The sequence below is a fragment of the Callithrix jacchus genome, chromosome 10, assembly GCF_049354715.1.
Source record: "Callithrix jacchus isolate 240 chromosome 10, calJac240_pri, whole genome shotgun sequence".
Classification (NCBI taxonomy): domain Eukaryota; kingdom Metazoa; phylum Chordata; class Mammalia; order Primates; family Cebidae; genus Callithrix; species Callithrix jacchus.
Genome location: NC_133511.1, coordinates 55,778,250 through 55,801,762, shown reverse-complemented (window position 1 = coordinate 55,801,762; position 23,513 = coordinate 55,778,250). Strand labels below are relative to the sequence as shown.

Below are 23,513 nucleotides of genomic sequence, written 5' to 3'. Positions count from 1 at the left end.
GCTACAGTAATAAAAACGGGATAATACCGGTACAAAAACAGACACATAGACCAATGGAACAGAATAAAAGCCCAGCAATAATACTACACACCTACAACTATCTGATCTTCAATAAAGTCCACAAAAACAGGCAATCGGGAAAGGACTCCCTGTTCAATAAATGGTGCTGGGACAACTGGCTAGCCATATGCAGAAGACTGAAACTGAACCCTTTCCTTATACCACATACAAAAAAAAATCAACTCAAGATGGATTAAAGACTTAAATGCAAAATGTAAAGCTATAAACACCCAGGAAGATAATCTAGGAAATACTGTTTTGGATAAGACCTGGTGAAGATTTTATAACAAAGATGCCAAAAGCAATTGTGACAAAAGCAAAATTTAACAAATGGGACCAAATTAAACTTAAGAGCTTCTGCACAACAAAAGAAACGATCAACAGAGTAAACAGACGACCTACAGAATGGGAGAAATTTTTTGCATACTATGCATCCAAATGGTCTAATCAGAATCCATTAATAAGCAAAAAACAATCCTATAAAAAAGTGGGAGAAGGACATGAGAAACACACTTTTCAGAAGAAAAATATGCAGCCAACAAGGATACAAAAAAATGTTTGACATCACTAATCATTAGAATAATGCATATCAAAACCACAAAGAGATATCATCTTATACCAGTCAGAATTGCTTTTATAAAAAAGCCAAAAAATAACAGATGCTGGTGAGGTTGCAGAGAAAATGGAATGCTTACACAGTGCTGGTAGGGATGTAATTATTTCAGCTATTGTTGAAAGCAGTTTGACAACTTCTCAAAGAACTTAAAACCGAATTGTCATTCGACCCAGCAATCTCATTATAGGTATATACACAAAGAAATATAAATTGTTCTGCTGTTTAGACACATGTACAAGTACATTCCTTGCAGCACTATTCACAATAGCAAAGGCAAGGAATCAACCTAAATGCCTATCACCAGGAGCTGGGATAAAGAAAGTGTGGTAAATATATACCACAGAATACTGCACAGCCATGAAAAGAATGAGATGTTTTTTGCAGCAACATAGATGGAGCCGAAGGCCATGATCCTAAGTGAACTAACACAGAAACGGAAAACCAAATATTGCATATTCTAACTTACAAGTGGGACCTAAACATTTGGTGTACATATGGACACAAAAAAGGGAACAACAGATACTGAGACCTACTTGAAAATGGTTGGGTGTGGGGAGGGTGAGGATTGAAAATTTACCTATTGGATACTATATGATGAAATAATCTGTACATCAAACCTCTGTGACATGCAGTTTACCTACATAAGAAATCTGCACGTGTACCCCTGTACCTGAAATACAAGTTTAAAAATAAATAAATAAACAAACAAAAACTCAAAGATATCTTGTTTAATATAAACAACACCTCTAGAAGGTCATGATGAAAAAATCCTGGCTCCAAAATAGCTACCTCACAGCCTGAGTGTAGAAATCCTGGATGAGCTTCCCTTTCCCTCCTCTTCACAATACCTTGGGGCCATACCACAGAACCGGTGGTTTGAAAAAGGAGAAAAACCTATTAGGAACTGGTGTTTCATCCCAGGGGCTTGCTATTCATAGGTGGCTGCTTTTAATACTGACATGAGGTGCCCTCAAAAAAAGGCTAGGAAATTAGTTAGAAGTGACATAAATATAACAGAAAATCTAGGCTAAGATAAACCCACTGAAATTGAATACAGTTAATTCTGAGATTCTTGGAAGGCAAAGAATAAAGGCAAAATAGAAAAAATTCCTTTGTTTATATGAGATCCGAGCTTTAGAAAATGCATCCTTTCCCCTCAACTCTGATATACATTTTCCAAATGAGACAGCGAGTAGCATAATAAATGATGGTGCAGTCACCGAAACTGCAGATGTTCAGATAATTACATTATCATGCATATGCTGAAGACTTAATATACAAAATGAAGCTCCCATGGTGCTTTCATTGATCTGTTCTTTTTTTTTTTTTTTTTTTTTTTTTTTTTTTTTTTTTTGCTGTAAGCACACTAGCATCCCTCATAGTTACGATAGCACTAATTATAAAATTTGTACTCTCCCTATTCCATTTTTGAGAACCAGAAGTAACACAAGGAATTTCACTACTTTCAGGCATAATCCTACTCAAATGACAAAAGAGGCACCAATTTCAAATATTTCATGTATCATTATCAATTGATTTTAAACATAGTACTAATAATCACCATATTATCAATTCTAATAGAAAGATTTAAAATGGTAGCCTAGATTAACCTACTTACATAGCCTAAAGACCTTTGGGAGGTATTCTCCAGAGTTGATGAAGGAGAAAAAGCTGGGAAGGGAGAAAGGCGAGGAATTTTGTATATGTGTATGTTGGGATTTGCGGCACGGACAGGGTCTCACTATGTCACCCAGGCTACAGTGCAGTGGCGTGATCATGGGTTGCTCCAGCCTCAACCTCCTGGGCTCAAAGGATCCTCTCATCTCAGACTCCTACATACCTGCAACTACGTTTGCCACCTCATTTGGTTACCTTTTAAAATTTTTTGCAGAGACAGGTCTTGCCTTGTTGCTCTGGCTGGTCTTGAACTCCTGGGATCAGCGGTCCTCCCACCTCAGCTACCCAAAATGCTGAGATTACAGGCGCAAGCCACTGCACCTGACCTATAGAGGTTCTTATAGGGAGTTTTCAACTAGTTTGAAAGAATAAAACCAAAATTTAAGTACTCTCAATGTTGTTCAGTCTCTCAGCCCTGCCCTTTCTCAATTTATAGTGGTTGATACACAGAGTAGGGATCAGCAATAGTTTGAAAACATTAAAGAGCACTGTCTAACTACAGGAATCAGAATGATTGTATACTGAACACAGAATTCTGATTCTTAGAGTTAAAGAGACCTTAGAGACAATTTTGTTTACCCTCCTGCCAAAGAAGGAGTCTTTTCTACAAAATCTCTGACAAGTCATCATCCATGGCTGAAAGATTTCTAAAGACAGGGAACTTCTGTCTCATCAAGTAGTCTATAATTTTTTTGAGTAGCTATAAATGTCAGGAGCTGTGGTATTAAAATGATCTCAAATATATACATTTCTGTCAGTTATGCACATAGGGTCTGCTTCTACCTTCTACATGACATCGATGTCATGTTTTTCAGATGACAGTTCTTAAGGTGAAAATGTTAAGTACTACATCCCCCAATTCTTAAGCTTTTCTTCTCCAGGTTAAACACACTCATTTTCACCAGTCATCTGACTACTTGCAAAGCAACTCTGGAGATTTGCACAACGAATCCCAGAAGTATAATATTAATATTTACATTTTTTTACCTATTATATAATATTTACTGGAATTTGACAATTGGTCTAATATTTTTATGTATTGGTAGGTAGCTATAGCTAATTTATTTGATAGTACATTTTGAGCATACCAAAATATTTGAAACATACCAAAATTTGAAAAATAAGGTTAAGCATAAGTTAACCTCTCTTAGATGTTTTGGCAGGTATAATAAGATCCAGAGAACACTGGAGAGAGTTTTCTGTCTATATTTTTTTATTGTAGCATAGCTATATAGAAGTGCTGGCAAAATGACTGTTCTAAGTGATAAAAGAAATTTTTCTTTACTAATAATTACTAAGGAGTCAGTTGGTAAGTGTTTTTTTCTTTCCATTTCAATTCTCTTCTATTTCAGCTGTATTTTGATTTTTCTTTTTAAACTTTAATCAATCTTTATAAGCTTTTTATCCATGACACAAAATCCAATAGTACCAGTTTAGCCCCCAATAAAAGCAGAGTAATTTAGAACCAAGGGGCACAAAAAAAGTATTTTTCTCATTTAATTATCCCTTCTCGTTAACATACAATTTATCAAGCAATTGTTTAAAATTGAATTTTAAAAAGTAGAATTTTTAAAAAGGTTGGGAAAAGTGTAACACCAAATTGAAAAAAATATAGTAAACAATTTTCTCTAGGATAAAAGAAAGGAATTGATTAGACAACTCACACACTGTCCTTCATAGTTTACACAGTAAGGCAGTCATTAGATGTGATCACATTATATTTGTTTCCTTTGTTGGACCAGGAATACTGATGAACACAGAGCATCTGAGCAAAACCTTGATGTACTTGGGGTTTAAAAATAGATGGTTAGCTTATTTTCCCTTTCAATTTTTCACTCTTGGCGCTTTAGTCCATTCTCAACAACTAAAGGATTTTTCTAGATATTCAAACAACTGCAATAAAAATGTGTCCCAAATATACAAGGTGAGCCTTCAAAGCACAGAAAGACCCTTTGGCAACCAGTGTCCTCTATCACGTTTTCAAAGAGCCTCACTTAATCAGGCCAGCAAATATCTCCATTAGCAATGAAGACCAACCACTGTCGCCAGATATAAAGTTGGAAGAGCAATAGAACTGACCTTCAGAGGAGAAATGTGAGACTGCAAGACGTATCCATGCACATTTTCTATTTGAGAGAGGTTCTTTTCTGATACATGCACGAGTTCTGGGCCTCTTACTTCATGAGTTAGTCGAGGTAAGGAATGATCATGTGGAGCGTCCTCATCTTGATATCTATACTTCTAGGAGAAAAGAAAAGAAAGGAAAAATACATATACATCAGTGTTTGTAAAGGATATAGACCAAACTTCATACTCTAACATCAATAGGATACAGTGTGCACCTACTGTTGACTTCACCAATGGGCTTTGCTGAAGACTCCTCCAGCGGTCACCATAGATCAGGTCAAATACAAGCAAAACTGAATTAAAAACCACTATTGACCAATGCCCAGGACTTGTTTCTATCTGACAATATACTCTTTGTTTATGAGCTACAGAACATTTACTTCACTTAAGTAAGTGAGGAGATAATCCTCCCGACCAGAGTAGCAAAGTATGTGTTAAAAATCCTAGGTCATGAATGAAGAAGGAAAAAAAAGTGCTGGGCAAGAAGAAAACAGAATTCTGATATATCCCATTCAGAAAACTTAATTTTATTTCAGAATGTGTGAGTGATTTAAGTTCCTTTGGCAATGAGGAAAAATTTTGCCACACACATTGTTTGTATTAGACTCAAAGAGAAGACAATCTTATCTTTCTTTAGTTCACCCCCTAGGAGAAGGAGTATTGATCTGGGTTAGCCAGATTCCAGGACAAAATATCTCAACTTTTAGAAGAGCTACTTTTAAAAAGCTTTAAAAACCAAGGCAAGGCATCTGTCTACATTCTGACGGCTCCGTGGGGGGATAGAGGTAAATACTTCTTTCTTTCTTGTTCCCTTTTCCTCTTTTCTTAACCATCTTGCTTATACATGACTATAACAGCAAAAATATTTTTTGAGTCTTATAAGCAGATATAAAAAAGTTGGCAGACAGAAAAAAGGTTCAGGATAAGGAATGGTCTAAGGGAACTCAGCTCTAGTCTTAGGGTCTATCTCCATCTTCAGCCTTAGCCTCGTTCTTCATTCCTGTTTCTTTGTCTTTTTCTAGTTCATACCCCTGTTCCCTTGGATTGGTTCCTTTAGAGTTCCATTGTTCAAGGCTGTTGTCCTACCTGGGAAAGATGAAAAGGAATCCTCTACATGTGACCCCCAGTTCAGATAATGAAGTGTTAGTTTGCTTTACTTTGCCTGTATTCCTCGTGCACAGCACAGGGATATTGGGAGCAGGGATCTCAACACTGTTATAACACCATCTCATCTCAGGCTTAATTGTGATGTCTCACCTCTTCCCAGTGCCCTATTACCATTATCATCAATGGTTATTTTGTCGTGTGTGTGTGTGTGTGTGTGTGTGTGTGTGTATAAAATTTCTTGGACCTCAGCTCTTAGACTGACCCATAATGGAAAAGTCACAAGAACTACTCTAGGATTGGTCATTCAATCTGTTCACTCTTCCTCAGAAAGAGATTATCAGTACTTATATTTTCTGGGGTGGGGTGGGCTTTCTGCAATGACCCAAGTAAGATTAGTCTCAACAAAAAGAACAATGTCATAATTGCCGTTTCCAAAGGATGCTCACATACTTCTTCGATTGCAATCATTCTTGGCCACTTTACCTATGAGAAAACTAACACTCCAAGAGGAAAAGGTACTTGTCAAGTCACCTTGACTGATGGGCATCAGAGCCAAGACCCTATCCAGATGACTGCAATCTGAATTCTCTTTCAATCATCATCAGTCTCTCCTCTACCCCCATAAGGAGATGAAGTCCAAGTCTGAAAACTGAATTGGCAGCTTAGTAGAAAAAAGTCACTGAGAATACACAACACAATGAGGTTAGAACATTTCTGTGACCTGTAAATACCATGCTTTTGTTTATCTAACCCTATGAATAATTTGGGATGTAATCTGCCTCAGAAACATGGATCAAATTTAACATTCACTCTTGATCAGTTATTCTCATTGTGACTGGAATAATGTCACACATATGCCCAGTTTAGTTTCTCTGGCTTTCAACCCATTGACTCACACATCTGCTCCCCATTTTCGATTCTCTCATAAAGGCACTACCATCTATGTTGTCATCTGAGCCAGAAAAGGAGTCAATCATACTCCATCCTTTCTTTTGCCTGTTGCCATCTGCCAATTTAATAAGTTACTGAGTCTGCCTGATTTATATTCTAAATAATACATCCACTCTGTCCTTATTCTTCCCACACCCTCTACCAACGCTGTCCATGTTCAGGATCCCATAAGTTCTGAGCTGGACCATAGCAACAGCATCTGAACTGGCTAGCTTCCCTCTTCCCATACATTCTCTACACTGACCCAGGGGACTTTCTGAATCACACTCTAATAAAGTCCCTCTTGAAAGCTTCCAATGGCTCACACTGCATACAGCACAGAGTACAAGCTTTCTTACCCAGTCATAAGCTGGACTCTCAACCTCACTAAATGAGCTGAACCCCCATTACTTCTGAATTACTTTTTCTTTGTCTTCTTTTTTGTGAGATGAACTCTTGTCCTTGTGACCCAGGCAGGAGGTCAGTGGTATGATCTCTGCTTACTGAAATCTCCACCTCCCAGGTTCAGACAATTCTCCTGCCTCAGTCTCCTGAGTAGCTGGGACCATAGGCATGTGCCACCATGCCTGGCTAATTTTATATTTTTAGTAGAGCCAGAGTTTCACCATCTTGGTCAGGCTGGTCTCGAACTCCTGACCTCAGGAGACCTGTTCACCTCAGTGTTCCAAAGTGCTAGGATTATAGGTGTGAGTCACTGCGCCCAGCCCTGAATTACTTTTTTTCTTACCATTCCCACTCCAATAATTATGAAATAAATATAAACAAATTATTACTTGTCATTTTTAATCCTTTTAAAATTTGTGGTAAAATACACATAAAATTTTGACCATTTTAAGTGTACAGTTCAGTAGTGTTAATTATATTTACTTTGTTGTGCAACAGATCTCCAGAACTTCTTCTTGTGCATGTTCTCATAACTCCCTGTAGTCTTCAATTACAATTCTTACCATGCTATATGGTTGTGTATTTTCTGTGTTTTTCCATTCAACCATAAAATCTTGTAAGAACTGGGCCACACTGGTATTATTTATTATCATATCTCCAGTCTTTAGCCAAGTACACGATACATATGCTCAATAAGTGTTTGTTGAATACAGTTTTGAATGACTATTACACAAATGATGAAACAGGTATCAGTTGCTTAAGCCACAATACTATTTTGGCCATCAGATGCAATCTTCTTCATTATAAAATGCTATGAGCCCAGGTTCAGGTAGAAAGGACAATCACATCATTGCTTGACACAATCTAAAAGGACATCAGATTATTAAGTACTAGATATCTTTCTCATCATTCATTTCAGCATATGCTGAGAATATGAACTGAAAAGAACAGCTCTTGTCCTCAAGACCATAAATGACTGAGTTATACTTGTGCACAGATAAGCTACTATAACTCATGATAAACTTACTTCTGCGGGAGCAGAAATGGGTAAGCATCTGTGGTTGTCTGCCTGCAGCTTCCCAGTTTGAAACAGAATCTGGAATACTTTAAAGAGGTAAAAGACATTCCAAGCAAAGGCATATGTGTAGAAGAGACACGTGCTAGGGCACGATGTTTGAAGTAACAGTGAGGTCTTAAAGTGGATTGTAGCAGATACTATTGTGTACCCATCCAAATCCACAAAAATATCTTTTACCCACTGAAGGCTCACATCTGCACACTTCTCAGGAAGACTGCCCTTGTGTGACTGAAGCCTCCTCTCCTGGATATACACAGGAGTCATACTTGAACCCCAACTCTCATACCTCATGGTGATAAAAATCCTGTGGTGTGAATTACACTACAAAGTACCCAGTGAGATTAGCTTAAATTTAGACTGCACCTGGACCTACATTTCTGCAGAGACTTCCTGCGTGCTTCCCTTAATCCCTATGTTGTTGTTGTTGCTGTTGTTGTTTTTCTTGGAACTGCCCTCCATTAATCATGCACACACAAAATTCTGCCTTAGGTCTGCTTCTAGTGAGCTGGTGTAAGACTTGGATAGACCTTGGGATGCAAGGTACGGTATGGCAGGAGGATGCTGGAAGGCAGATTGGTGTCCACTGTAGACAATATGTAGTCATCCATGAGACCCTGGACCCAAGTAATACTCTGCCCAGTGCCAAGCAAACATTCCCTCCTGTTTTTTTTCTTCGAGTCTTCAGCCTATGACTAAGCAAGAGATGACAAGAACTGATGAGAAAGTACTATCTATAACTTAAACTCAAGTTTCCAAAGGAATCACCCTGATATGGCATAGCAGACTTTCTTCACTTGTATTCAAATCTATATTTCCTCTGGCTGAACAAAAGTAATGATTTATAATACTAGGATTAATATTAACACCAACACTAATGCTGATGTTAATAAAAATGCTAATCCTGACACTAATGCAATATTACAACGAATAATAACACCAGCTACAGTTAATGTGCCTGGAGCAGTATTAAATGCTTTATATGCATCATCACCACATGAGAGATAGGTGTTATTCTATTCATCCTAGACTCAGATAATTAGGTATTTTTTCCAAGCTTACACACCTGGTAAGTGGCAAACCAGGTTTCAAATACATGTTAGTTTCACTCTAGAGAAAGAGAACTTAAGCAGTCTTCTAAGTTAGTTAGGACTCAAAGGTCTTTAGAGGCCAACTTTATCTTTAGGAAAAAAAAAATTTAGGAAATATTCTAACACACTGACCTAAGAATCACTCCTAACATTCTGGGCAAGTCTGAGTCAATTTTCATTCAGGGGCTTGTCTGGTAGGTACTAAGGCCATTCTGGGCACCTTTGAGAGTTTCTGTGTGGCCTACAAAATGAAGGCCATTGGCAGAAGGCCTCTGTTTCACAATCTATGGTTTCTTCTTTTTCTCTCCTCAGCCTGGTCTGCTGAAGGGGACTCGAGTAAAAGAAACGTAAACAGATTATACCTCCTCTTTCAGCTCTAAGGGGAGTTGAGGCAGGAGAAGTGCTCAAGACAGGAATGCCTTGTATACTACTCATGTCTCCCTATCTTAGTTCATTCTGCCTCTGATTTCTGGAATTCTATCCTCGTCCCCTTTCCGAAGCTTAACACTGCCCCAGTCCCAGAGTCCTCCATCATGCAAACCTTTTTAGGTCCTGGATTAACAGATTTAATGTTACCTCCTCAGAAGCATTCTCTGCCTTCAAAGCTTGGACATCTATATCTCCTTTATGCTCCCATAGTGTTCTATACAGGTTTTTGCCAATGAATAAGAACTTCATGTTGTAATGACCTGTCCATGTGCCTGTGTCCCCTGCGAGCCTACAAATGCCTCAAGAGCAGTGGTAGAGTCATGTGCATTTCTGAATCTCCAACGCCTATCTGACAACTGACACACAGAAAGAGACTGGTACATGTAACTTTAACTGAATTAAACTGTAATTATCTGAGCAATAACACCTGATCAGAAAGCCCTCCTAGCTGAGATTGCATGCAATCATACTCATACTCCTTTTCTATCACACTCCCACCAACACAGACAGAAAAAGGCTAAGCAAGTCTGACCAGGTTCTGCTAAGTATATTCTGCTGATGCCTGTGTGAGTCAGTACAAACCATCCTGAGTGTCCCAGAATTTAAACACAGAATCCTACATGTGCCTGATCCATCACTAGAGGTTCTCTGGTGCAATATGAAAGACAGCACTTTGCTGGCACAGTGCATGACTGATCCAGAAGTTGGAAGTGTTTCAAGACCTCATAAATAAAAATCTGAGTTTATCTCCGTTGCTGCATGAAAAGTGCTCTACTTCCCCCTTGTAGCAGGAGTTGGCACTGTACTGATGAGAGACAGAGAGAACAAATCAAAAGCCGAAGAGAACCAGAACATGTTTGTGTGCATATGAATAGTCAGTATGTTATCACACCTAATAGTAAATACTATCTATGAATGCTTTGCTAAGAATGTCACAGAAACTATCCCACGTAAGGCTTATAGGAGCCTTATAAAGCAGGTATAGAATTAAGTAATAATTACAGTTCCTAACACAAAGCCTGACATTAAAAACTTGTCAGTTTCACTGCCTCTGTTAACTGCACTGACAAACAGTGTCCTCTGTGTCAGGTCTTATCTCTCCCTCTGTAATCCAAGTTCTTTGAGTGTAAGAACCTTGACTTACATCTTTGTTTTCTGCAGAGTAGTCAGGCTAGAATGCTACATAGTGTGTGTCCAAAAGGCCTGGGTTGACTGACTGAGTGCTGCTCCTGGAAGAAAGCCTCTTAATTTTATACAATGTGCTTTGGCTGAAAGAAAGCACATATTCTAGAAGCATGAAGTTGAAAATAAATAAATAACAGAATTTCAAACGGTTCCCTAATGAAGAGGTGAGTGACTCTTAGAAAACAGAGAAAAATCAAAGGGACAAAGAAAACGAGCTCAAAAATGAACCACGTGAAAACAAAGGGTTTTCATTTCATCTCAAAGCTGTAGAAATTTAAGTTCCATAATTGAGTATCCCATCTGGGCCCCACCAGCCACCTTCTTATTCTGAGGACAATGTTTTGTTTAAACACATTGATATTTACATTTAGGGATTTTCTTTAGTAAGAATTCTGCAGTAGGTAGCCAGCAGATCCTTTTTTCCAGCTTCTTCCTTTTCCCATGATGCCTTAGCCTATCTATGACCTGTGTCTCATCACCTTTAGATACCCACTGGGTCCTCACTTTGCTCACTGCCTTCCTCCCTGGAGGGAAGACATGAGGAAAAAGGAGAAAATAAGAGATATGAAGGATTGTTCAGTGCAGTGATAAGTATTTATATCCATTCCTTTAATTTGAAATGAATTCTCTGAATAACTGGAGCAGAGTTCAATCTCTTCTGTCCATTCTTCCTATTATTCCAATCCATTATTTCAAAATGTTTACATATAGTTTGCAAATCTGGCAGTGTAGGTAGTTTTAGATAGGAGAAAAATAGGAGGAGGAAAGGCAAGAGAGACTATACATAATTTTCACCTTCACTTCCTCAAGGTGACCTCCTGACTTTTCAGATTAGGAAGTTCTCTCCCTTCCTCTGCACAGTGCTCCCTGTTTCATAGGCTTTCGGGGTACCCTGTCCTTATTCTTCATAAAGCTTGGCACATTTTTATTTTACATTTATTTCTGTGATTACTTGCTAACCGTTTGTCTCCTCCATTGAACTAACCACCCCCACCCTGACCCCACCATGGGGTCAAGGACCGCACCTGTTCAGTTTACTGCTGACCTCTTGTGCCTGACACATAGTAGGTACTTGATAAACATTTGTTGGATAAATAAGTAGTCTGCAGCCACATCTACCTTCAGAATAATTACAAAAAGAGTTAATAAAAGTGGGTCAAAGCTCACTGATTACACACAGATCTTCCCAAAGTAAAATCACCCTTAAAAAAAAATGACCCACAATCAGCAATATGGCTTGTCCAAAGAACCTTTGAAAAAGGAATTTCTCCAGAGTTTGGAGCAGGATGTAAGTAACAGCACTCTTGTGAGAAATGAAAAGCTCTCCCAGGTGCTCCATTTGAATTTTTTAAAACAATACTCACAAGTGAAAGAAAATACTTTCCTGCTTTTTTTCTACAAAGAAAAGGACAAGCCAGGATGTTAATTAAATTACAAATCAGCCGTCTGCTTGCAGCTGACAGAGCTTTGTGTGCTTCCAAGCAACATCAGATATTTTAAACTCTATGTAATTACCTACTATGGAGGAGCTGCCAGGAAGGATGCTTCATGAATATTTAATGAATCTTAAGATTCTTTTTAAGGAACCGATGATTTAAATAACTACGAGAGAAGTTACTCTAGCTGGGTGCTACCCTCCATCTGTTAACTGAAGATATTAGAAATGGAGTCCGATAGAAATGCAATTTCTCCCATCAAATGTGCTAGGCCCATTTTCTAGGGAAGGCTAGGCTAATGCAGGACAGGTAACTGTAGAATTAAACAGACTTCAAGATCTCTGAGTATAAGTCAGAATGGAATCACAGACCTATGATCTGGGAAAATAATGAGTATGGAATAGCAAAATGAAACTGTGTAAGATGCCACACACGCAAAATGCTCTTTATAATTTACAAAGCACTTTCAGAAACACTGTCGCAAGTAATTCTCTCAAGAACTGGTGAGATTAAAACGGTATCATCATTCTGATTGCCAAATGAGAAAACAGGGATCAGAGAGATTCCAAAGTGCTCAATAAATAGCAAAGCTGGGTTTCAAACCAACATAGTCCTCTGATTCCAAGAGGCAGCATCATATAGTGGAAAGTGCAGGGATTCTGGCATTAGAAACATGATTTCAAATCTTGGTTATACTACTTGCTATCTGGGAGACATTTGTCAGATTGCTGGATACATCTGAGCTTCAGTTGACTGAAGTTATAAACCAGGAATTACAGTATCTATCTCATGGAAACATGAAAATTGAATGAGATGCTTTATTCCTGGCACACAGTGGCTGCTTGACAAATGTTATCTTTTGCTTGGAGTCTCAAGACCTTTGTTCCTTGCGGATTTGTTGTAACAACAAAAATGTGGTTCCTAAGACTGAAATTTTCACATGGCTAAAAACCTTTTGGTGGAATGCTCTTCATTTTCCACAGAACAGAAACAAAAATAACCATTGTACAATTACTCACAAATACAGTCCTTGAGTTTTTTGCCCATACACATGAGTATTGTCTAAGATATATTTTCTTTTTCTTTTTTTGAGACGGTGTTTTGCTCTTGTTACCCAGGCTGGTGTACAATGGTGAGATCTTGGCTCACCGCAACCTCTGCCTCCTGGGTTCAGGCAATTCTCCTGCCTCAGCCTCCTGAGTAGCTGAGATTACAGGCACACACCACCATGCCCAGCTAATATTCTGTATTTTTAGTAGAGACGGGGTTTCACCATGTTGACCAGGATGGCCTCGATCTCTTGACCTCGTGATCCACCCACCTCGGCCTTCCAAAGTGCTGGGATTACAGGCGTGAGCCACTGCTCCCGGCCTAAAACATGTTTTCTTTGTAGCAGCTAGGCACTGCCACCACTGTGCTTGGCTGAGTTCATAAATCTGTTGTAACCTGTAGCTTCCCTGTCACTTTTCTGGCTCTCCTCTCCTGCTAAGCTTTGTTTCTTGGAAGTAATTAAATTGTTTTGCCCCTTCCATGGCTATTGCTGCTACAGGAACCATCAGGGCCTCTTTGGTTTCATGGATTGGCAAATGATTGGCCTTCATCACCATAGGAGCTAGAGCTTCTGCCTCCAAAGTTTTCTCCCGTTATGGGTCAAAAATTTGAAGACTGCTGTAACTGCCAAAATCATTGTAGCTTCCATCACCTCTAAAATTGCTTCCACAAATCCATTATAGCCATCCCACTGCCATCATATCCACCAGCACCACAGCTGCCACCAAAGCCACCACAACCACTGAAGTTTCCTCCACAATTATAGTTCATGCCAAAACCACCTCCACAGCCACCACCAAAGTCTCTACAGCTACTTTGGCTTCTTTGGCTGAATGAAGCACCAGCCATCTGTTGCTTTGACAGTGATGATGTTTCTGAACACTCTTTGAAGTTTCCTAACTTCAAGCTGTGGCCATTCACAGTATGGTATTTCAATCTTATTCATAGAGTCGTGGTCCTTAAGGTTTACAAAGGCAAAGTTCCTTTGCTTGCCACTGCCTCAATCATTCATGATTTCAGTCACTTCGATTTTCCCATACTCTTCAAAGTCATCTCTTAGGTGATGTTCTTTCTATCTTTATAATAATAATAATTATTATTATTATTTTGAGGAGGCTGCAGTGCAGTCGTGCGATCTTGGTTCACTGCAACCTCTGTCTCCTGGGTTTAAGTGCTTCTCCCACCCCAGCCTCCTGAGTAGCTGGGATTAAAGGCGCCCGCCACCAACCCCGGCTAATTTTCATATTCTTAGTAGAGACAGCGTTTCACCATATTGGACAGGCTGGTCTCGAACTTCTGACCTCAAGTGATTCACCACCTCTGTCTCCTAAAGTGCTGAGATTGTGGGAGTGGGCCACTGTGCCTGGCTTGTAGGTGATGTTCTTTAGTGTCTTCTTTAATGCAACTCATATGGTTTGGATTTGTGTTCCCACCTAAATCTGATATTGAAATATAGTCCCCAGTGCTGGAGGTGGGGCCTGGTGAAAGGTGATTGGATCATGGGGGTGGTTTCTAATGGTTTAGAAACCATTTAAAGCATCATCTTCCTAGTGCTGTCTCATGACAGAGTTCTCACGAGACCTGATTGTTTGGTAGTGTTAGTACCTCCCCCACCCTCTGTCACCCTCCTGTTCTGGCCACGTAGGACAAATCTGCTTCACCTTTGTCTTCTGCCATGATTGAAAGTTTCCTGTCTTTCATCTGGGATGCCAACATGACATCCAGATTGAGGAAGACCCGAAAACTTCAGGGCCACATGAGCCACAGCCACGGCCGCATCGCTTTGTATTTCTGCAGGCAAGCACTGGAAGCACCCCGGAAGCCGTGGTAATGCTGGTGATATGCATCACCACAGGATCAACTTCGACAAATACCACTCAGGTTACATGGGGAAAGTTGGTATGAGGCATTACCACTTAAAGAGGAACCAGAGCTTCTGCCCAGCTGTCAACCTTGACAAATTGTGGACTTTGGTCAGTGAGCAGACATGGGTGAATGTTGCTAAAAACAAGACTGGGGCTGCTCCCATCATTGATGTGGTGCGATCAGGCTACTATAAAGTTCTGGGCAAGGTTTCAAAAGCTCCCAACGCAGCCTGTCATTGTCAAGGCCAAATTCTTCAGCAGAAGAGGTGAGGAGAAGATTAAGGGTGTTGGGGGGCGGGGGGCTTGTGTCCTGGGGGCTTGAAGCCACATGGAGGGAGGTTCATTAAATGCTGAGAACTTGTTTAAAAAAAAAAAAAGAAAAAAGAAAGTTTGCTGAGGCCTCCCCAGAAGCCCAGAAGATGCCAGCATCATGCTTCTGGCACAGCCTGCAGAACCAGCAGCCAATGAAACCTCTTTTCCTTATAAATTACCCAGTCCTGGTATTTCTTGGTAGCAGTGCAAGAATGAACTGATACAGCCATCAACAAATATCTTTTTCACAGTTAAATCGGCACCTAGTCTTTGAGAATCTCCTCTTGAGGCAACTCTTTGGCTCCACAACTCTTTCCTCCACCTTATGTAGCCTTGCATTTGGGGCTGCCTCCAACTCCTCCACAGCGGCATACGTGACCAACCCAAAGGCCCAGGAGCACTTGGTGTCTGGATATACCATTACCTCCACAATGTTCCCAATTACTCAAAATGGCTCCCCAGACTCTCATGGGTTGTTTCAAAGCTCAACCCTTCAATGAAGACCTTTCACAGTTATTTGGGCTCTTTCAGAGACTCTGACTCAGACATTATAGCAGTAGAAAGATAGATTTCAGTGATACTTCCTCTGTGACATCCCAGGGCCAAAAGGAGTAAGATGACCAATGTATCTCCGTAGAATAGCTTTCTAAAACCTCAATTTCAGAATAGTGCCTAAAAACACAGATTCCGGAGAGATTTCCTGCATCAGTTCTTAGTTTGATCACCACATGGTCATGTGATGCAACTGATTAAACACTCTGTGATGTGATATTCTTATCTGTAAAACTGGAACAGTAACTACCTCACGACATTTTTTAGAAAGCCAAGTGAGATGATGCATGGAAGGCTCTTAGAGGAGTATCTGTGACCTGGTAAGTGGTCACTTAGTATCAGTTATGACTGTCTTACTGGAACATTAGATATATTATTTGATTATAAAAAAATTAGGGGAAGAGAAAAAACCAAAGGAAAAATGTTGCCTTTTACTGTTTCAAATTTTTCAAAGTCTCCAACTTCAACTTTTCCCACTACTCTATAACACATAGACAGTATATCGAATCTCACAGTCCTCCTGGTCTCACAAAGTACACTGTAGCCATCATAAATGCCTGAAAACTTTCTCCTCGCACTTTTTTATGCAAGAAGAATTTATTGAGCACCAACTATATACCAGGCATTGTATTAACAGCTAGAGATACAACAGTGAATAAGAAAGACACATCTCATCCTTGCCCTTTGCTCTTGATGTCTTCTCTACCTCTCATAACTTTCCCAAATGTTTTTCACATACTGCTCAACCTTCAAAACTTAGTTCATACATGATATCTTCCCAGATGCTTTCCCTGGACACCCAAATTTGGCTGAGCATTCTTCTTCTGTGCTCCCATGTCTGATTCCCTGATAATCCCTCTTTTTCTCAAAGCATGTACGTCTCTGCCATTCTCATGGGAATGGGAAGAGTTCACAATTCGTTTTTGTACCAGTAGCAAATATTCTGCCTGGGACCCAGTAGATGCTCGATAAATGTTACTAAACGGAACTACCCCTGGTAGAAATGTAAGCTCCTTAGACTCCTGCGTACTCCACCATGACTAGCACATCCTAGAAGCAGTGTGTACTTAAGAAACCTGTTGGGATTCTACAGGAGAACTAGTTATTGAACAGTACCCTGTAAAAGTTTCAACAATAAAATAAAAAACCGGTTTATGTTGTGTAGCACAGGTAATGAAGCAGTTTCCTTTGAAGGTTTTCCTTTAGCAGGAAGAATTGTTCCAGCTTTGGGTAGGATATACCTGACAAAGAGTGTTAGCTGGTGGCTTCCTGGAGCAAAAGAGTTGAGAGAAAGAAAAATGGCAACATGCAGAGAAGAACTGAATTCCCCTTGTCGTCTCTTCTGCCAACACTGAGTTAGAGCAGCTAAGGAAGCACAGCACGCAAATGAGACCATCCTAAGTATTCTTACACGAGCCCTTCTAAACCTCAGGTCAGCAGCTTGACTCATATTGAAGTGTACCAACCTCAAATAAGCCCAATAAAAGACATTAAACTGTATGCAAGGCAAGGAAGAGGAGGAAGAATATACTAACATGTTGACAGTGGTTATTTCTGGGGCATAACTTCATTTTTTTGGAGCTACATATATTTCTTTGAGAAGCAAAAATAATTGACAAAATATAATATGTAAGACATGATTGAGTATTTGCTTTGTTGCAATGGAGAGGTTCAATGTATTGCATGTTTTGTGGTAAGAAAAAATTCTCTTCCTGGAAAGGGTTTATCCATCTTCAGTTGAGTTAATCTTGAGAACTGGCTGAAGAATGCAAGGGAAGGGGTTTCCAAATGAAGGGATTTCTGACAAATGAAAGAGGGAGGAGCTGGGAATAAATTTGCTGGGGAGGACCAGACTTTATGTCAAATTGCTTTGGTACCAAGAAATCAAAGCAATGATTTGAGAGCAAACTCGACAGTAGTTCATCCATTTGAAGCAAAACTTCAAATACGGTCTGAGTAATTTTCCAGGGATAACTGCCACTGGATTCAATCGAGCACTGTATGATCTTGTAGGCAGTCCCTGTCTGACTCAATCCACCAGCTGTGCAACTGGTACAGCATCTGTGAGTGAGAATCATTCACTACTAAAAGCTAGAAACATGTTTTGCTCAGTGCACCTGGTGCCCAGAAAAGAGGAAATGTTCATTTCAGCAAAAATGCTTCCTCAAGCAATGCAAATTTTCTGCGACTCAGTTCCTGGGTTTAAATCCTGTTCCTGCACTAACCAGCAATGCAACTTTAGGGAAGTACAAAGGCTCTCTGAAATTCAGATTTCTCATTTGTAAAATTGGACTAATAATGTACGACATGGTTGCTATAGGAAATTGAGATAATATGCATAAATGCTTTGGCATAGGACCTGTCTCCTGGTAGGTGCTTAGGAAATATCAGACTTGTCCTATTTATCTTTTTTTTTTTTTCTGTTTTTGAGATGGAGTCTCACTCTCACCCAGGCTGGAGTGCAGTGGTGCAACCTTCGCTCACTATAACCTCCACCTTCCGGGTTCAAGTGATCCTCCCCCTTTAGTCTCCTAAGTAGCTAAAATTACAGGTTTGCACCACCATACCTGGCTAATTTTTTGCATTTTTAGTAGAGACAGTGTTTCACCATGTTGGTCAGGCTGGTCTCAAACTCCTGGCCTCAAGTGATCCACTTGCCTCAAGCTCCCAAAGAGCTGGGATTAGAAGCATGAGCCACCACACCCAGCCTTCCTGTTTCTCTACCAGTGTCATGAAGTCATCTTTCCAAGTATTATAAAAAGAGTCAATACACACACACACACTTGCATGTACATGCTCAATTCAGCCTTATCACCATTATAGGGAGCTGGCTCTCACTGTGTAATTACAAGTATTGTAGCATCCCTACAGAACAGCACAAACCTTCTGAAGGAGGGAGAATGAGCTTCTAAGGCCTTGCTGCCACTTCTGTAGATCCAGTGTCTTTTCTGTATGTGAGGCCATCTAACCCTTTCTACTTATGCCTCTAGCTAGGCCAACACTCCCACTCTTGGTCTCTTCTACCTATAATGATCATTTCTGTCCAGGAGGCAGAGAAAAAGTCTCAGACACAGTTGCTAAAGTTGCCTTCACTGCTCATTCAAGCTACTCTTCCTAGCCATGTGAGCTTTGGACTTCAGAACCTGCCTGTGGAATTGGCACTTGCCTAACCCTCCCATTATATTTCACTTCCAAGGATGAGCTCACTTACCCATGTGAACCTAGAATATCTCCTGGATGATCTACAGCAGACTTTGTTCCTGGTCCTGGGACTTCCTGGGTGGCCTGTTGGGACATACTTCCTCTGTGACACTGTAAAGACTAAAATTCCTTCCTAGTAGGAAGCACCATTATTTATTCATCCAACAGAATGTTTATCTAGCACATTATATGCTAATCACAAAATTTTAAGTGCTAGGAATATGGTAGTGAAAAAAAAAAAGCAAAAATTTATGACCTTATAGAAACTAAATTCTAGATGCATTAGATAATACAATTCTTTGACCTCCCTTTTTCTTCAACATGCTTCCTGTACCAAGAAGCAGTCATGAACAGCTGTCTTTCCATGGGAAGACACTCAGTGGTCCAGGGAGGTAACCACTATGAATTGTCTCTGGTGGTGGTACAAATGGGCTTGATCTATCCAGCGCCTTTGTTTTAGAGCACCCCATAATGAGCTGGTGTCAATGGCACTGGAACATGGGACAGCTGAAAAATAAGGCAGAAAGTGTGGTCTTAACTTCAGCCCTGTTACTAGTGGGTTTCAATCAAAGAGGTTTATTTCACAATCAGACACTGTAATAAAAATATTAATTTTTCCTCAAATAAAGTTGCTTTAAAAATCCATGCTTGCTTGTGATGGTTTAAATGTTCTCCAAATAAAACAGTATGTAATAAAATTACTTTTGGAAAGACCTAGTTATACTTGATCTAGATGTTTAATATGCAACTGAATGTGCAATTGTAGAATGTCATTTTGTGCTTCTTACACTCTTACGATGTAAGCTTCAAATCAAGAAAACCCAGAAAGTTTTCTAATTTTCTTGTCCTGCTGCCCTGCTGGGAACTGACAGTGTCATCTTTCAGATTAGTGCCTGTGATAGGACATGCATATGTATTCATGCTTTACAAGCATTAATTTATTTAATCCTTATAACAAACTTATGGAGTAGTTACTGTTCTATTTCCTTCATTTAACAAATGAGAAAATATAGGAAGAAATAAATTAAGTACGTAACTTGTTCACACAACTAGTAAATGGAATGAGATCTATACCTCATTATCCTTGTAATCCCAACTTTAATTCACACATTATATTGTCTCTCAGATATTGTGCATTTATTACTCTCTGACTCAGATATTTTTTCTGAGTATGGTAGATACTTCGGACGTTTGGTTTAAAAACTAAGGTCTGGAAGCTTCCCTTTATCCTTGCTGGGCCATAGAATGCAACTGGGAGAAAGTATAAATAGAAATAACCTAGTTAATGACACTGCCAGTTCCCTGGTCACCCAAATACAAAATTACACAGATGAAGATGATCATTCAGCGTCTTTCCCCTCTCATGTCTTCCAGAGTGGGGTCCATCTAAGTTGGCAGAACATGACTCCTAGTATCAGAGTGAAGGCCAAGATGGTTTACATTAGACTGAGAGCTCCCTGATGAAAGTAGCGATACTACAACTGTGGCCAGAGGTTTAGTACCTTTTACCAGATGAATGAATCTAATACAAGGTTAATGGACTTCTAAATCAGTAGATATATTTGTTTTTGTTTTTTATTTGTTTATATCCATTGTCCATCCCCCCATCACACCCTTGATTTTTCTCCCTAGAATATTCTACTTGCCTTCTATTTATCTTTCTAACCATATTTCTTGCCTCTTTCTACCCCAAAACACCAACCTTCCTATCTCTATGTCTTCAATCTTCTCCGATCCCATTCCCCAAAATCTAGAATTTCACTATTCTGAATTATTTGCAATTCAGAGTAAGAGGAATGGACCACCTCCAGAATTTTGCACTTGTTACCTTCCAGATGTCTTTTGCCATCTCTTTAACATCAAGTTTAGTTAAGATGACACTCTTTCCAGGAGGCTCCATTATTTATTCACTTCCTCCATCAATCATCTATGCCTTATCCCTATACGGAGGTCAGGACTCAAAGCTACCTGTGTACCCATAGGACATGCACTTTATTCTATCATTTTGTCTGTTTATTTATAAAATCTTTGAATGCAAGGATTGAGTCTTGTTTATAGCTGTAGCACTTCTGCCAGGTATTCAGTGGGACCTAACACATGTTTGGTAAGTGAACAGTAGCCACCTAATCACTGGTTTCCTTATCTTTATACTCTGCATCAACCAATTCTTTTAACTAAGCACCCCCAGATAGAGCTTCCATATCATTCACTCCTTTAAAAACCTTCAGTAGTTTTTTACTGCTCCAGAATAAAACACAGGCACTTTGATGTGGAATTCACAACATTCTCAATGTCTTGCTAAAGTACTATCTCTAACTGATTTTTTCCCACTCATTTACATTCCTTTCAAACTAGGTCAGCCTCTCTATACTGGAGCCATCCCATCTCTCCAGTCTTTTCTCACCTTCCTGTCTCACGCCCTTCCTTCTGTCTTGAAGGATGCTTCCCAAATCACAGGTGAGAAATATCTTGCTCTTTTAAGGTTCTTTTCATATGTTACCTTTTCCACAGTCTCTCCTAACCTTATTCCCCACAAAATGTGGTTTAACTTTGTCACTGTATACTGTCCTTACAATAAAAATTTCCACCAAGTGTATAATCTTTTTTTCATCTCTCCTTTCACTGAGCACTTAAAATGAGTCACTGATGCACTGTAATAGACACTGGTAACATTTAGAGAGACCACAATGCTCCAGTGAGCTCTGTTTTTGGTAGATAAGACTGACAGATGTTTTCAATCTAAAATGTCATGGTTAAGACACAGGCTGATTTCAGAGATGCTAATGTAAAAAAGTACATCTTACAATCAATGCAATATCATATTAAAACATAGTATTCACATGCTCCCCTGGAGGTCATGAAACCTAGCTTTGATAGTATAAAGAAACAGTTTCTTGGAGAATATGATATCACAGGCTACTCTTAAAGAATGGAAAGGTATGGGTCCAAGAGACAGCAATAATACTCTCAAAGGCACAACAGACCAGAACCCATGGAGGAGGGATGATAGAAGTAAACTTCCTCTCTTGAGATGTTAAGATGCTTGAAGGCAGTTTCTTACATTTCTTTCCTTGAGAGGTTGGTACAGTCTTAAACAGTTGTGTTAGATTAAAACCAAAAAGTACTGTGGGCCATTTACATGCCACAATATAGATAAGCTGGGTAATTTCTCCTTAAGATTGGCAATATGGATCTAAGATTTCAGGAAACCTTGAAGAATTAGTGCTTGGGAGAAATATTCAGTTCAAAATTTAAAATATAAATGATAAAGAATCAACCAAGAAGTTATAATTTGAATGACTGTACTGTCGTAAAGCTTAGACTTTCATTTCTAGAGACTTGGCCAGTCTGATAAAAATCAGCTAGTGCACATTCCCTATTTATCACAGAAAATTTAATTCTAAACTGAATTCAATTCAAATTCTCTAAAATCCACAAGCAACTTCTGGCCTCTGCTTGGGCATATCTTAGTCCATTCAGTTCATGACTTCACTTGTAGCTCTGTGTGTTTTATTTTCTTCTTTCTCCTTGTGTCTAGTCATCCTTGTATCTAAACCATTAGGTTTTACCTGGATATGCAAAACTAACAATCACAGCGAAGCTTCCCAAATGGGGCCATTTTTAACCTTAAAAATAATTACTCTTTCCCTAATTTGGATAGGACTTGCTCAACCTTGAGGGCAGAATGACTACTAGTTTTATTAGGTGCACTAGCTGCAGGGATTCAATAGTGAACAAGCAACACAGACAATATTATTTCTCTTGTGGAGCTTTCCTTCTAGAGAAGGTGACAAACATAATTAAATAAGGAAGGAATTGATCACAGATTGTCAAGGAAATAAGATGCTCCAAGAGAGCACAAAGAAGGAAGCATATTCACTAGAAAATGTCAGGGATGCTCTCTGAAACAATGACATACTAACTGAAGTCAGAGGAATGAGCATATTTCCCATGCAAAGAGTTGAGTAAGTTGCCTTTCAAATGAAAGGAAGAACAACCATGAGAATATTTGTGTTGGAAAAGAGTGTGATAATTTCAAGGAATTGACACAGCTCTCTGAAGAGGAGTGAGTGAAGCAAATATGAGGCAGAAGAGGAAACCTGGAATAGGATTATATAGGACCTTGACAGCCTTGAGAAGGGTTTAGGTCCCCATCCTGAGAAAAAGGGGAAGTCAACAAAGAATTTCAAGAGGAAAGTGATATGATCTGATTTACATTTTCAAAAGCTCATTTTTGAACTCTTAATGAGATTGTAAGATGACGTAACTGTAATAATAAACAGTATGGAGGTTCTTGAAAAATATGAAAATAGGACTACTGTATCATCTAGCAATCCCACCTCTGGGTACATATCCCAAAGAAATGTATTGAAAAATACCAAAGAAAGGTCTTGA

General features: G+C 39.3%; 1 protein-coding gene and 1 pseudogene across 31 annotated transcripts in view; one reads left to right on the top strand and one right to left on the bottom strand.

Moving 5' to 3' along the window:
• DLG2 (discs large MAGUK scaffold protein 2) overlaps positions 1 to 23,513 on the bottom strand; it is a 2,299,762-nt gene that overhangs the window by 1,103,866 nt on the left and 1,172,383 nt on the right. For 23 of the 31 annotated variants that reach the window (XM_078340083.1, XM_078340084.1, XM_054241373.2 and 20 more), the window contains one exon: positions 4,433 to 4,594. In XM_078340083.1, coding sequence (XP_078196209.1) covers positions 4,433 to 4,594 — 162 coding nt within the window. The remainder of the gene's footprint in view (positions 1 to 4,432; positions 4,595 to 23,513) is intronic. The other 8 variants (XM_054241372.2, XM_054241378.2, XM_035264067.3 and 5 more) reach the window with 1 other exon arrangement.
• On the top strand, positions 14,903 to 15,375 carry LOC108593904 (large ribosomal subunit protein uL15 pseudogene; annotated as a pseudogene).